Source organism: Dioscorea cayenensis, chromosome 11 (genome assembly GCF_009730915.1).
Source record: "Dioscorea cayenensis subsp. rotundata cultivar TDr96_F1 chromosome 11, TDr96_F1_v2_PseudoChromosome.rev07_lg8_w22 25.fasta, whole genome shotgun sequence".
Lineage (NCBI taxonomy): Eukaryota > Viridiplantae > Streptophyta > Magnoliopsida > Dioscoreales > Dioscoreaceae > Dioscorea > Dioscorea cayenensis.
Window position 1 is genome coordinate 12,931,590 of NC_052481.1, and position 15,242 is coordinate 12,946,831.

Consider the following 15,242-nt stretch of genomic DNA (forward strand, 5'->3'; position numbering starts at 1 on the left):
CATCATCGAGAGATATGATCGATCTGAAAAACAAAAACTATTTGGAACATTGTGCTACCTTGATTGGGGAATTGTGGAGAACCTTGGGATTGCAAGTCAAGTAAGGGAGTGGCTATCAAAAAATTGTTGGGATAAACTTTTCGCCATAAACGAGCGAACCTTTCATCAATTAACTTTGGAGGTTTTGAGTACATTTGAGGCACAACAAGATGGAGATTCCGTGCGGAATAGGAAAATTCTCACCATCAGTTTTCAAGCTTTTGGACGGAAGCGTACTATGCACCACTTGGATTTTGCCAAGTACTTGGGGATTTATGATGATGAGTTTATCAACTCCATGCCCGGTAAGCGTCTTAAGCTTGATTTCCCAAGTGGAGTGGGACGAAGCAACTATTGGGCGACCTTGGCGGGTGATGATCAAACACGAAAGGCCTCGCGCATGATTGACCCGGCCCACAGATTCATTCATGCTTTGATTGCTCGATCCATTTGGGGCCGGACCGATAGCAAGGGGGTTGTAACTCAATCTGATCTTTATACGATGTATGGCATCTTCGAGCGACGCCCTACTCACCTTGGCCACCTTGTCGCCGATGCATTTCTTCACCAGGGCTCATATCCACGATTGGGAGCTATATTTATTGGGCCCTATGTGACTAGATTGATCCGTGGCATGGGTTTACTTGAGCAGACGCAAGGCATGACCGTTGTAGGAGGTATGGTACCTCTTGGACCAACCCACATACGGGCGATAGGCTTGATGATCGCACGTGGCAGACCCACACGCCCCCGGGCCACTGGTGAGTCTAGTCAGCAGCAGACTGAGCACACAGAGTTAGACCCTGAGGGCGCGCCTGCTCTGACCCCCGGCGCTACATCTTTACCTGACTTTGACATGAGACTGAGGGGACTTTAGGGTGAGGTTCGGGCTGTGCGTCAGGAGCAGAGTGAGATTCGTGGCCAGCTTTACCAGATCATTGAGGGACAGCGCCGGCTCGAGGCAGATCTTCACCGTTTTATCACTTCCTATTGTGGTTCATCCTCGCACACTGTTGCCACTCCTTCTGCCACCATGCCACCACCACCAGCACCTGATTGTGATGAGTAGCAGCTTGTTGGAGCCTGAACAAATATTGTTTACTTTTGCTTGCTTTGTTTTGTGTTTTGTTAAGTTGGCATGGTTCTACCCTACCGACTTGTGTTGTTGAACTTTAGTTTATGTTCATCTTTGTGTTTTTGTTGACTACTCTCTAGTTTTTTCCCCTTGTGCTTGTATTTTTTTCAAATTTTTGTGGAATGATGATGTCCCCTTTTCGCCTCGCAGGGCATTAAGGGAATTTGGTGAGCTTTTCCTAGTTTTAATGGAGGTCGGACGAGACATGTCTTGCTCACCACACCTTTTGTCGAGTCCTACCTCACGGCGAGCACAAGTTCAACCGGGGAGTTCGTTTTTCACCCTCCTTTATTATTTGTATTGCTTCATCATGCATGTTTTTTTCATGATTAGTGTACATTGAGGGCAATGTACAACACTAAGTGTGGGGATGGGTGCATTTCATGTATTAGGACCATTGTTACATGCTAGTGTTACCTATGATGGCTTTTGTTCATTCTTGTAAGATTCTTTTTAGCTTGGACTAATGATTGATGTGAGTTATTTGTTTCTATGCTTTATTGAATCCTGTTTTATCCCCTAGTATTGTCATGTGCACTCGAATATTTCTGTCGATGCCCCAGGGAATAGCCAATGTGACTACTCTAACTCTCTTGTATGCGTAACACACTACTTTGAGTACTTAGTCTTAGAAAACTAAGTTCTATCCTTCGATGGACTCTTAAGAACTTTTAAGTCTTGTTGAGCTAATCCTAGTCTTATGGCATGTAGTGTACTCTAAAAGATGTGATCTAGGGTGAATGTAAAAAAAAATGAGTCTATGTCAAGTATTCCTCCACTCTTTGAAGCATGAATGCGTCTATGTAGACTGTAATCGAGTAGTTAGGGTGGCTCTTGTGCCTAACCGAAAGCATGTGCATCCTCCGAAAAGATTTTCAAAATGATGTTGATGCAGTCTACGTTAGTCGGACTCGATGAATGATGAAATGAAAATAAAAACCTAGTGATCTTTTTTTGAGTACCTACCAAAGGTTTTTGAGATGAAAGTGGATTTAGTTTCAAGCTATAGATTTAGAAGGATCTTACTTGGCCATTGAAGTAGCACTTAGTAGTTTAAGACTTAGTATTTCATTGTAAGTGGAGTGATTAGCATCTAGAGTCTGATCTGATTGAAGTCCTTAGGCTAGACCCGGATCGAGGGCAAATGAGACATAAGATTCACTTACACGCACGATGACATATAAGTGGTGAAACAGGATATTTTTTTGATTATGCTTATTGACTTTTGACTCAACATCTATGTATCATTGTCCATTGCTATTGGAATCTTATATTTGCTTAAGCCGGAGGTAATGCATTTAGCCACTTCTCGCTCTCTTTGTTTTTTTCATGAGTTGTTTGCTTGGGGACAAGCAATGCTTAAGTGTGGGGATATTTGATAAGTGTCTAAATGTAGGTGTTTTTCATATAATTATCGTATTCACTTTGCATGTATTTTTGTGAGGTTTGATGCCCGCTTTTATGCTTAATCGTCTTCTATTTGCTTTGTAGGGCATAAGGAAGCCATGGAGAACAAGAAGATATCATTTGGGCAAAAAGAGAAGAAAAACAGGAATTTCATACTACCCAGAGTATGGGGGGCAGTATGCACTCGTAGGCAAATGGATTGTTTTTGGAGTGTCTGCTCGATTTTCCATACTACCCAAGTATGGGGGCCATATGCACCCCGTATGGATCGCGAATCTAGGGTTTTTTTGGGTGCCATACGACCCTCATACGACCCCTCATGACCCAGTATGCCTCGGGGGTATAAATACCAACTTTAGGGGCAGATATTGGGGACTTTTTCAGCTAGGCTTTTTCTAGACCTTTTCTTGGCCGATTTTGGGGAGACACTTGAGAGGTTTTTGAGCGACCTTGGGGAGGAGAAGAAGGGCAAGGAAGCTAGAAGATCATCTAAGCCCAAGGTCCAAGACTCTCAAGGCAAGAAGCAACATCATTCAAAGGGGAGATCTACCACGCTTTGAAGGAAGGAGACCCGCGGCTAGAGGAAGCGTCATTCGGCATTCCTTTGGCGAGGGAAGCATCATTCGGCATACATTCTACCTCCTCCTACACCATTTCATCTAGGGAGTGTCACTCATGCTTTTCTTGTGTGTTTTACTTGATTATGTTACTTGTTGTGGGATGATGACACACTAGACCCCCAAGGCCACCGGGTGTTGGTGAACCTTGGGGGGGTTTTATCATGTATTTTGGATGATTACTTGTTAATTCTTTGCTTGGGTAATTTTGAGATCTAATCCATTGTTTTTCATGCTAAGTGCTACATTAAGGAGAAATCCGTAGCTCTTTTATGAGTGATGCATGTAGATGTGACTTGCTCGCATGTATTAGATCATGAATGGATTAGAAGGGGATACTTGTATCATCATGCCGAGAAATTGGGTGTTTGGTAGCCCTCCATGTAGGTTTAATCCGAAGAAGAGTAGGTTCATTCCTAAGCGAGATTTCCTCATACTTAATGCAATCTTAGGGATGTAGATTTGGGAGAAATTCCTATCTATGTTCGTATGGGACTAGGGTTCAATCGCCGAGAAATCGGGGTTGTTCTAAACTTGGAATCTCATAGTCCATTTTACCCTTGCATCTTTAAATCATCATCCATGTTGCATGATAACCCCTCAAGGGGATCCACATCCATAGGCCTTTGCATTATTTTGTATTTCTTGCTTGCCCATTGCTTGTTCTCTCTAATTTGGTCATAATCTCATTTTAGATTTAATTGCTTTAGTAGAGTAAAAATCCATCATTTGAGATCTTAGGCTAGATAATAGCTCGAGAAGGAGTAATAGGAGATCCTTAGCCCCGTGGAATACGATCCTCGTGTCTTCACACGAGGTATTACTTGGCGATCCCGTACACTTGCGGGGAAGCAATCACCTCCTCCTTACTTTTGCTCTCTTACTTGTTGCTTTTAATTGTTGAGAATTGAATCATTGTCACACTTATCATTGTTGATATTCCACATAGCTAAGAATCGAATTAAGTGTCTTTACTCCCTACTCCCTGTGGATTCGATACCCGCTCACCTGGGATTATTACTTTGACAAACCCGTGCACTTGCGGGATATACGCAAGGGGATCTTGTCACAGTCCCTACCTCCTGCCCATTCAGGTCACCAGGAGCCTGTATCGGGGGTGGCTGGGAGCTGCTCTGGACCACTGGACTCTGACGGTTGCAATGGTTTGGACCATGTCCGACCATTCCACAGAGGTAGCAAAAGGTTGGTAGTTTCTCATACAAGACTACAACAAAAACACGATGATCATCATCCCCAACCCAAAAACCTTGCTTCAAAGGTTTACTCAAGTCTATTTCCACACAGATGCGTGCAAATTTGGATCTGGACAGCGAACACGTATAATCATCGATCTTCAGTAGTTTTCCCATCATGGAAGCAATGGACTCAAGAGATTCCCCATCCCAGAACTCAACCGGAAGATTGTGCAACTGCACCCAGACTACAGCGGTATTAAGCTTCGCGAAGGCCGGCTCAAAGAACGGCTTCCAGGGGGCAAGTTGAAAAGTGGCGCCATTGACCACCCAAGGGCCTTCGAACAGAAGCTTCTGGGAGATTTCGGACGAATTACATCGGAAGAGGAGGTACCCATTCGGTAAGTCTGAGATGGGGATGTCGCCAAGTTCGCTCCATCTAGATTGAAGAATAGATTTAATTTGGTCAAATGGGGGTGGTTTGCCAAAAAATTTGCCAATGAGAGAATGTTGAAATCGTAGACGAGCACGAGCCATAGAGTCCCTGTCAAAGCGGATAAATTCATTATTAGAAACCTTCAGACGACGCAGGACAGGGCCATCAACGAATGGAGAATGATTCGGGGGTCTGTTCTTGACAACAGCCGCAATCTCAGCCCAGGAGGCCGGCCCCGTCGAAGGTGTTCCCCTGCTTGCCATCGCAAGGGGGGAGGGCGAAGGAAGCAATACAAGGTGGAGAAGGGGAATGTCGCTCAGGAAGACTCGCTCAGGGAGAGTTTAGAGCAATCATAGTGGGGGGAATTAGTGGAGATTAAAAAATTATTAGGAACTACATGAACCACATCTATAACACTTTGTGTGAGTTGTGCCATTTCATAGTAGTTCAATCATTCACGTAACCCTCAGCACAAATAACCAATGTTGTTAAAAAAATCCAATTTGAATCGAAACCAATTTAGTTGATTTTTTTAATGATGTTTTTGGGTTTAACTATTGCTTTTATTTTATTTTATTTTATTTTATTTTATTTTTTTGGACTACCTTGTTCACTCTTAGCTAACATGTTAAATATACCACATTGGAGTATGTTCATAAGAATAAAACTCAAAAAATTATTGAGTGTATGTACAAGAAGTTGAGGATGTGGTTTAATTTGATGCAAAACGAACTTTAGTTGGGCTTGCATGTGGTGAATTCTCTTTAAAAAAAAAAAAAACCCCTATGGAAAGCCGAAAATAGATAATGCATGGCTATCATGAGGTTGTGCTATAAGATATTTGGTATTATAATTTAGTTATTTTTATCTAAAACTTTATTTTACTTTAAATTTAATTTTTTTTTCAAAATTTTAACTATAGGGATATTTTGGAAAAGTTAGAGTATTACCAAGTTGATTAGAGTTTTACCAAGTTGATTACTATAGTCAACCAAATATGGTGACGAAAGATTACCAATAATATGAGTTCTCAACCAAATATGCCTATTATAAATTATTATAACTTTTCTGGGCATATAGCATTCTTAATCTCATTATCATCGTAACCTTATTACTGTGGTAATATATTATTGTGAACCAGACAGTCCCTTGGGGTTAAGTTTAGCAATGAGTATAATTGTCTTGTTTTTTGCTTGCGATCTCTGAATTTTGAGCTTTGAGCTAACTGCCAGCAATAAACTTAAGGATGTCAAACATGATATGTGTCATCATGGCCCATATGATCTCTCAGACCTAGCAAAGAGTTTAATAGGGAATCCCAACTGCAAGTTATTTTACACATGGGGTCAATGGGCCTGACATAACTTACCTATATTTTTACAAGCATACAAGTTTTTTTACGCAAAATTATTTAGATAAAATATATATGATTTTTTAAAAAAAAATTGATTTAGTTATTAATATACATATAAAAGCAAATATTAATGTAGTCACCATTATATATATTTTCCCTTCATCATGTAATTGTTTTGTCTTTATAAAAATAATTGTAATTATTAGTTAAAATAGTTTTAGTTTTTTCCAAATTACACATATTAGAGGGCATGCATGCAAAAAGCCTAATAAACTATTGATTTATGAAAAGTTTAAGATGAAATTATTTAATTATATCTACCTACTGTAGATATTTTTATCTATATAATTATTCGTATGCCTTTTAACCCACTAATTATGGGTGAGTACTCACAGGTAAATAGGGCTAGCCTTTTTACCAAGTCTATGCTCTACAGGGCTATAATGAATGAGAAAAATGACCTTGATTTCAAGTTAAATTGAGATAGATTCAACCTTTAAAACTTGAAATGGATTTAAGTGAAAAAAAAAACTTTTTTATATCACTAAATTTTGAGCCGAGTTTGAGTTAATTTGATTCTCAATATATATATATATATATGTGTGTTTGAATATTCACTTTTACTTGCATATAGGTAAATTATCCTAAGCTACGAAAATGTATTAAAATTAAAAATGTGTCAATATTTACATCTTATACAATTACCAACCTTTAAATTGGTCTATATGCAAATTTCTCCCAATCAAGTGTTTACTAAACTTATAAAATACCAATCTTGAGTAATATACAATTATAAATTTTATTAACATCCATTTTACATTGGTTACATAAACCATACTAAAAGCACAAAAGACAAACTTCTGCCTAATACACAAATATGAATTTTATTAAATATATATATACAAATACTTAATTTTTTTTTTTCAATATGGAAAATTTTCTAAATTAGACAGCATTATAACTTTACCAAATGAAGAATCTTCCTTTAAGTTTTTTTCTAATATAAAAAAGGGATAAAATAAACCTAACAACCATCTTCTATTCAACTCTCAGTTTCTTTTGAAATTTGACTCCTTTATGACAACCAACCTTCCCTCCTGCCTGGGTGTGTTTGGTTCAACCAATCCAAACACGCAGATTAGCCTATCATATTTAAATAAATTTAATTATTACTTAAAAATTTAAAATTATTTAGATTAATATATATATATCATTATTTTAAAAAATTATCTTAATATATATACACATATATGTAATTAGTATCAGTTAAATAACAACTGGCCTCACCAAAGAAATGAGATACCGTGATTATTGCGTCATAGAGTGTAAAACATTCAACCAGTCAATGCTGCTGCTCTAAACCAACCCATAAAAAGTCTGTTGTGTACTAATGATGTACAGCTGCAGAACAAACAGAGAATCACAACATCTCCATGTTCTGTCTGTTTCCATGGCAAACATAAGTTCTATATATAACACCAATTCAGAGTTCATGTTTCTCATTGCAACCCCAAGGCATGTTGGGTCTTGAATGTGAGAGTTGGAGTAGATCAAACCTTCCCAATATTTCACCACTATTTGGTTTGGTTTTGGTTTTGGTTTGGTTTCCTCCAACATCTCACATTCAAATGCTCAACAAATCACAACCAGAAAAGAAAAAGGAACTTTCGGTAGGTCTTGAAAGTGAGAATTAGAGTAAACCAAACCATGTTTTCTTGACCGCAGTTGGTTTGATTTGGTTTGGTTTCCTCTAATATCTCACATTCAAAACAACTGCCCAGAAGTCAAAGTGTCTTCTCATCAGGTACAAATTGAATGTGAGAATTGGAGGAAACCGAACAAATAGTGCATAAATTAACATTGTGTTCGATTTCCTCCAATATCTCACCTTCAGTTACTTGGCCATTTGATGCACAAAAACAAGCAATGGTAGGCTAACTCCTTGATCAATCTTCTTTACAATTTGCTCACAATTTAGATAGTAATAACATGCAAAAATCTAGTGACTTTCTGCACTTGATCTGGATTCGCAGAAATTTTATTGTTGTATTACAGAACTCAGGGTATCTCCTTAAAATCCCTTTATGTTCAAAGATCTACAATGTATATCATTCCTTTTGTATTTACAGCCATCAATCAACGAAATTCATATCATTGTTTGATCAGCATTGCATCCAACTGCCTCTTCCTTGCTGCAAGCTTTAGTTTCTCCAATGCAACGAGACCCACTTGCCTAACTCTTTCCCTTGACAAACCAAACCTGAGATACATGAATCACAGCCGGGACAGAAATTTGAATATTTTGAACAGTCTACACTCAACTGAGCTATCAAGCATTGTAAAGTCATAGTAATGAGCACTTTTGTTAATTGTGATTAAGCATTAGATGATGTATCACTCACTTTCTGCTAATATCCTCCCATGTATGGCATTCTGTGCTGAGGCCATAGTAGAGACGTATGATGTCTCGCTCTCGCTCTCCAAGAACTGAATGAAGAAGCTTGTTAACCTCATCCTGAAAAACAAAAATCATAAACCAACGATGAAGTAAGAATCTTTAGTACCAAGAATTGTTGAAATGATTTCTTTGTGTACCTTGATAGACCATTCTTCAAATCCATGCCAAGGATTGTTCTCAAGTTTGTTATCCGCAATATACTATGGACAAGTAAAACAAATGTGAAACATTTACTTAAAGAAACAAAAAGTGACTGAAGTATAAAAAACTAGAAGAAAAAAAAAAAGAAAAAAAGAATTGAAAGATCATACACTATGGAGAGTTTCGCCCGGAAGACCATTCAGAGAAGGAAAGGCATCCCTATCGAGGGAAAGTATCTTGCTGACTGCCTGCATTACTGACCATTTAAAATGAGGGGGAAGCACATACAAAAGCCAACCTCAAGAAGTCTAGCCTAAATTACTATGAATTTTTACCTCTGTCGCATTCTTCACTTTCTTCTTCGACATATTCAAGCTCTCTGCAATATTCTGAAAGAGAGTACAGAAAATCATTTTTTAGCAAATCAGTCATATGGCGGGAAATTAATCACCATTATACACATTAAAATGAATCGCGCAAGAGGTCCTTAAGACAGCTGCTAGAGCCACTAGAAAGGTGATGGAAAAGCAAAGATATAGCATAGCAGACCAGGCTGCAAGCTAATAGCTGCTTTGAATTTAAAGAGTGCTTTGTGAAGCCAACTAGAAACTCCAGAATAATAACTGAAGGAAGAAGAAAAAGACCTTTTCTAACAGAATATAAGAGCATCAGTATACTTACATCTACTGACGGCGTGATGCCTTTGCCCTTCAATCTAATTTTTGCATTTCGAATTGAGCTTAACCTTTCATGCAAATGAGTAGGCAACCTTAGAGTCCTGGAGTTCTCGACAAGTGCGCGAGAAACACCCTGGAAACACAGAGAGCAACTGATTGTATACTTGGTAGTAAAAGAAATGTGTTAAGAGCATAGATTAATTATAATTAAAGCAACATTGCTATGTATCAATTATACTCTGTTGAATACTTGGTTCTTACACTGCAGACAAGATAAACTTGTCCTGGGTTCGCAAAAACCAAATAGAAGGCGGCATCAGGCTCTTCTATACTAGAAATTTTCAAAATGTTTACATGCATTTGATTTTTGCGTACTTCTGAGCTCATGTACAGAGTATTTTCCTTGCTATGAATAATGTTTTGTCTGCTTTTACAAACAAATATATATATATATATATATATATCTGTGTGTGATAAATTTGCTTGCATTGAAAATTTCAATGTAAGAGAACCATCTTAAAACTTGGAAACGTGAAAATAATTTTACCAACACATTGCAATATGTCTTTCAGAAATATCTTAAACATCAGCTTTAGTTTCTTAGCATGTTGATCATCCATTCTTCTTAACAAAACAAAGCAAAATATAATGCCAATTGGGGTTTTTTAAGTAAATACAATTTTTTTTTTTTTTTAAAAAAAACTCTAACAGAAACCAATTTAATGACCTTGGTTGTTAATACAATGCTCAAACTCACCTGTCGTATCCACCAATATACATATGTTGAAATCCTAAAGCCCTTAGAGGAATCAAACTTTTCTATCCCACGGAGTAAGCCAATCAAACCACCCTGAAAATTTTAGAAACTCAAGTCATCAAGGCATAAATTTGAGCTCAAACTAGACAAAGTTTATGAGAATATTAGGCAAGAAATGGCCATCTGGATACCTGTACAAGGTCAGCCATCTCAGCACCCAAGTGATCGTACTTTTGGGCAATAGAAATAACTAAACGAACATTGCTCATTGCCAACTTCTCCTGAGCCAAAGAGCATTCAATTAACTTTGTTTGGAGCTCAGCACGTTGCATTTTCAAAGAGGAAGCCAGTTGCTTTATAGAAGGCTCAAGTCCCAACTTTTCTGCAAGCCTGAATCACCACTATTCAATCAGTATACACATCATTTGAGGCAAATTGTTGAATGTTAAACCTCAATTCGCTCTATATAAGACCTACTTTCTAATAGATTTATACAAGCTATACAACAAAGCCTAAATTCTTTGGAGCTACATTAATGTCTATGTCCATTTTGTATGTGTCATATTATAAGAATCAAATTAAATTTCATCTGTTCTTATGAACAAAAGTATGTATCAACACAGGTGCATGCTTGACACATCATCTGATGTTGTGAAAGCTAAATGAAAGAAAAGCAACTGATATTAAATGGAGAAGTTTACTTACTTCCTTTTGTGCTCCTCTAGTGAAAGTCCAACTTTAATTTTTTTTGATAAATTGACGACTTCAGCATGTGTGAGCAAATTTTCACTTATGGTTCCCCTCACATACCCATTTACTCGTCTCTCCGTAAACTCAGGACTAATCCTGGTTCCAACTTGTTTTCTCTTACTCAAAGGTACTGTCTGAGAATTTCGATTCAAAATGTTTCCTCTGCTACTCATTCTTCTTTCCCTAGCTGAAACTCCGGAGCGGACAACCTCATTCTTCTCACAACTTTTATCAGGAACAACAACAGTTTTCATATGATTAAATGAGAGCTCCCATTGTTTTTCTAGCATAGACTTTTGCAATAGAATGAATGCCTCTAGTGAAGAATCAAGATCAAAATTTCCACTCTCAACAACACCAGAGTTTTGGAGGCATGTTTCCATAGTTGAAAGAGCAGAACTATCTACATGGTCTCTGATTGCTTGGATAGCTTGAAGATGTCTGTTTGCTGGCAAATTTGGGCCAAATTGGGAGGACTTTTTAGCAACTATGACACACTTGGTTGAAGAATATGAAATAAATTGTCCCAGACCATGCTCTTGGATGTGTAAAAACTTGTCACCAAGATCTGATGGGCAGAATGAAGTGCTGAGAAGCCTCTTTCCAGTACTTATCCCAATCACTGCAGCTGTGGCCATTATCCGGTTTCCAGTAATTGCCTCTTCGCATCAAGCAACAAACATGCTTGCATAAAAATTTAAAATGTCCTTATTTCTGCTGAGGAGAACACAGTGATTCACTAAATTCATAACTAAAAACGAATAAAAAAACATATATAGTTACTGATGATCACAGCCAAGAGAAAACATTGAACATTTGAGTTTTTGTGGTGATAAATCCAGATAATACAAACAATTAAAACTAAAAGAGAAAGATAATCTACACAACTAGGCAAAACACGGAACAAAATTGGGAAACAAAATCCAATTACTCATAAAAAAAGAAGAACCTGTAACACAAGTGCTTGATTGGGATACAATGGAATCCTGTCTGGGCTTCTTTTGATAGTTTTATTTATTAAATTAATTTGTTTTGTTTGGCAAATGTTTGTTTTTCTGTGTTGGGAAGAGAGAAGGGGTAGGGGGTGAGTAGATATGGGGGATGAGGAAGGCATTGGTCGTGTGGATTGCATCGCCTACGTGTGGGGCCAATGTTTGATGAGTTGGCTGACTCGTCCTAACTGCTTCTCACTAACAAACAAGCAAAGTCCCATGCGAAAGATGATAACCAGGAGTGCATCATCCCTTCGTGCTCTCCTCCAACCTTCTCATCCTAATATCTCAGCTTCTGGTTGGGTACACGTTCTTTTTTATTATTTTTTCTGCTTTTTTAAATAATTTTTTATCTTCTGGCTATTGAGTATTTAAGATCTGTTTGTTTTGATAAATTATTTATAAAAAAAATTGTCTTTTTGAGATTCACAGGTTTCTTCAAAAAAATTTATACTCCATAAAGTTGAAACTCGAAATTCTTACTCAAGTGACAACCCCTTGCCCAACATGTTGAGTATGTTATAATTTGCTTTTATTTTTTAAAAAAATATGTTTGTAAGACTTGATTTAGTAATTCAATGTAAAAATATATATTTTTTATTTTTAATGAAATATTCATTAGAATTTTTCATTAAAATTAATTATATATTTTTATTTATAATAAGAAATTCATGATTTATTTATTAAAACTAAATTATAAAATAATATTTTATATAAAACAAGAGAAAACATCATTACCCAAATTAGAAGAACAAAATTTGCTCTATGGGATCAAGGAAAATACAATTAAAGAGAGTGGCAAACCTTTTTTTATTATTATTTTTTTATCATTTTTATTAATTTTCTAATGAAAATTTGATAGCTCCACCCTAATTTTGTTAAGATTACAAAAATAATAAGTAAGTATGCATCAACCAAAAGCAAACTTCCATTCTTGTTTTCATTTGAATGATAAATACATATTTTACAAAATAATTTAGAAATCTAGCAATAAACTAAAAATAATACATGGTATACTTATATAAGCATAAAATAACCTAGGGATCCCTAGATATTAACAAACTGACTTGAAGATCCCTCTGACATTTGTATTGATTAACATATCGTTGTTTTTTTAACCATTTTTATAAGTAAAATTATTTATTAATCCTTGCAACTTTTTGCAACTTTTCAAATATTCATTGCAGTCCCTCTGACATTTCAATTTTCCTTGTAATCCCTTTTTTTTAAGTTTACTTATTTTTCAATCACTGCATCAGTTTATTTTATTTAAAAATCGAATTTTTCCCTGATTACGAAATGTAATTCTTGTTTATTAAGTATATTTTTATTTAATATTACATGTAACTACATAAGTTTTCATTTAAAATATAACGTTTTTGTTTAATATTTATTTTTATGTTTAATATCTCAGTTTTTTGTTTACTATTTTGTATTTCCGTTTAAAATCGTTGAGAGGCATTTCTGACAAAAGTATTGAAAAATAAGCTATTAGATGGTGTCAAAAAAAGAAAGGACATTTTGGGGTCATGAAATAGTCCAGAGATTTTTTAGTCAAATGAAAAAGTTGGATGGATGATATGAACAATTTCTCTTTTTTTTATATGAACTCTGTCAATAACAAATTAACTTTTTAATTATTGTAATATAAAAAATACCCGATTTCATTATGTTCGATCCTTTTCTCTCATCCTCCTTCTCCATTTTTTTATTTTCATTTTCTTGTTCTGACTCTCTTTCTTTTCGTTGGACATATTCTTCTTTTTTTTTTGTCTTATTTTGTTTAAATATTTTCTTTTCTCTTGTTCTTATCTTAAATTTGTTGTAGAATTTCATTAACAAAAGTCATACTTCTAGCATGAGTGAAGATAACATGGAGGAACAAGAAGGAAGAGAAATAGGAGTTAGTTTAGAATAGTGATTAAGATGTCGGGGAAGAAACATAAGAAAGAGAAATAGGAGTTAATACAGAATATGTTAGCGGTTAAAATGTGCGAGAGGAAGCATGAGTAATTACACCTTGTAGAGAAATCTACTACCTACTTGGATTAAATCGCTTGGTTTTGAATCATCTTCTACTTGTTTAGATTTTAAGATGAGTAAGCGAACTTTACTAGCACAGAAATATCAGCTACCCATTTAGATTATAAGCTTAATGGTACTAAGGTAGCGTTTGGATGGCGGAATGGGAATGGGAATGAAAACTTTGGGTAGGGGATGGGAATGAAAACTTTGGGTAGGTTGGAGGAGAAATTTATTGGGAATGTAAAAGGTTTAGAAGAGAATGAATGAGAATATTACCATTATACCCTTAGTATAAAAATAATGTTTATAATTTACAAATGGGTTGATTTTTAATATTTAAATTAACTATAATCATTATAATTATGTATTAAATTATGTAATTAACTAAAGCCATTATAATTATATATTATAATTATGTATTAAATTATGCAATTAACTAAAGCCATTATAATTATATATTATAATTATGTATTAAATTATGCAATTAACTAAAACCATTATAATTATATATTATAATTATGTATTAAATTATGTAATTAACTATAGTCATTATAATTATATATTAAAATATGTAATTATCGTTCAATAAAATTATTATATTTATTATTTAAAATAAGTAAAAAAAATTATGTACATGTTATCATAATTCATTTAATTTTAAAAAATGCATATGAAATATTATCAATCTCATTGTACTAAATTTGTTTCACACACTCATTATAAAACATAAAATACAATCAAACAAAACAAAAATTCCATCCAAGTAAAATTACAATATATTAAATTTGGTCCCTGCACATTATTCCAGTTAAACCTTAATTTAACAAACCAATTTTGTTTTGTTCCCCCGTCACTACTAACATACCAACAAATTCAAGCAAACATACAAGCCAGCTTGGCCTTCACAATTCAAGCAACATTCAACCACATGAACACATTGCCATTGCTTCCCCAAAATCATCATTGTCAGCATACAACCAAACAACAAGGCAACTTGTCCTTGACAATTATCAACCAAACAAAAATATTAAGCTAAACAAACCATCATCTTGTTCCACCTAGTGGTGCCACATAGAAACACAAAAAAAAAAAAACATTCATTCATATCATCATCCAAAGTATTTTTAAGTAAATACTAAAATAACAAGAGAAGTTCCCTTCAAACACCACTACATCACTGACTTGTTATCAACCGGCAATTCCTTGCTTCCACTTCTACGTCAATAGGTGGTATTCGCTATTTGTTCTTCACTGTATACAT

At 35.5% G+C, this 15,242-nt stretch overlaps 1 protein-coding gene across 5 annotated transcripts; it reads right to left on the reverse strand.

Annotated features, from left to right (window-relative positions):
* Window positions 1-8,123: 8,123 nt before the first annotated feature.
* On the reverse strand, window positions 8,124-12,020 carry LOC120272310 (RNA polymerase sigma factor sigA-like). 5 transcript variants are annotated; one of them, XM_039279115.1, is made up of 10 exons: window positions 11,914-12,020; window positions 10,920-11,648; window positions 10,406-10,604; window positions 10,215-10,307; window positions 9,462-9,590; window positions 9,116-9,169; window positions 8,951-9,028; window positions 8,777-8,839; window positions 8,584-8,696; window positions 8,124-8,441 (listed from the first exon to the last, which is right to left on the reverse strand). In XM_039279115.1, exons 2-10 carry the CDS (start codon window positions 11,600-11,602, stop codon window positions 8,333-8,335), a joined length of 1,521 nt encoding a protein of 506 aa, XP_039135049.1. In that variant the 5' UTR covers window positions 11,603-11,648; window positions 11,914-12,020; the 3' UTR covers window positions 8,124-8,332. The 5 variants fall into 5 exon arrangements, with proteins under 5 accessions (XP_039135049.1, XP_039135051.1, XP_039135047.1 ...); XM_039279117.1 differs by having other exon boundaries at window positions 8,124-8,426; window positions 10,920-11,678; XM_039279113.1 differs by having other exon boundaries at window positions 10,920-11,678.
* Window positions 12,021-15,242: the final 3,222 nt, after the last annotated feature.

Coding starts and splice junctions, on each gene's coding strand:
- LOC120272310 (XM_039279115.1), bottom strand. CDS start 11,602: ATGGCCACAGCTGCAGTGATTGGGATAAGTACTGGAAAGAGGCTTCTC. Junction 8,840..8,950: donor CGGGCGAAACTCTCCATAGT/GTATGATCTTTC, acceptor ACTTGTCCATAG/TATATTGCGGATAACAAACT. Junction 8,697..8,776: donor TTGAAGAATGGTCTATCAAG/GTACACAAAGAA, acceptor TTTGTTTTTCAG/GATGAGGTTAACAAGCTTCT.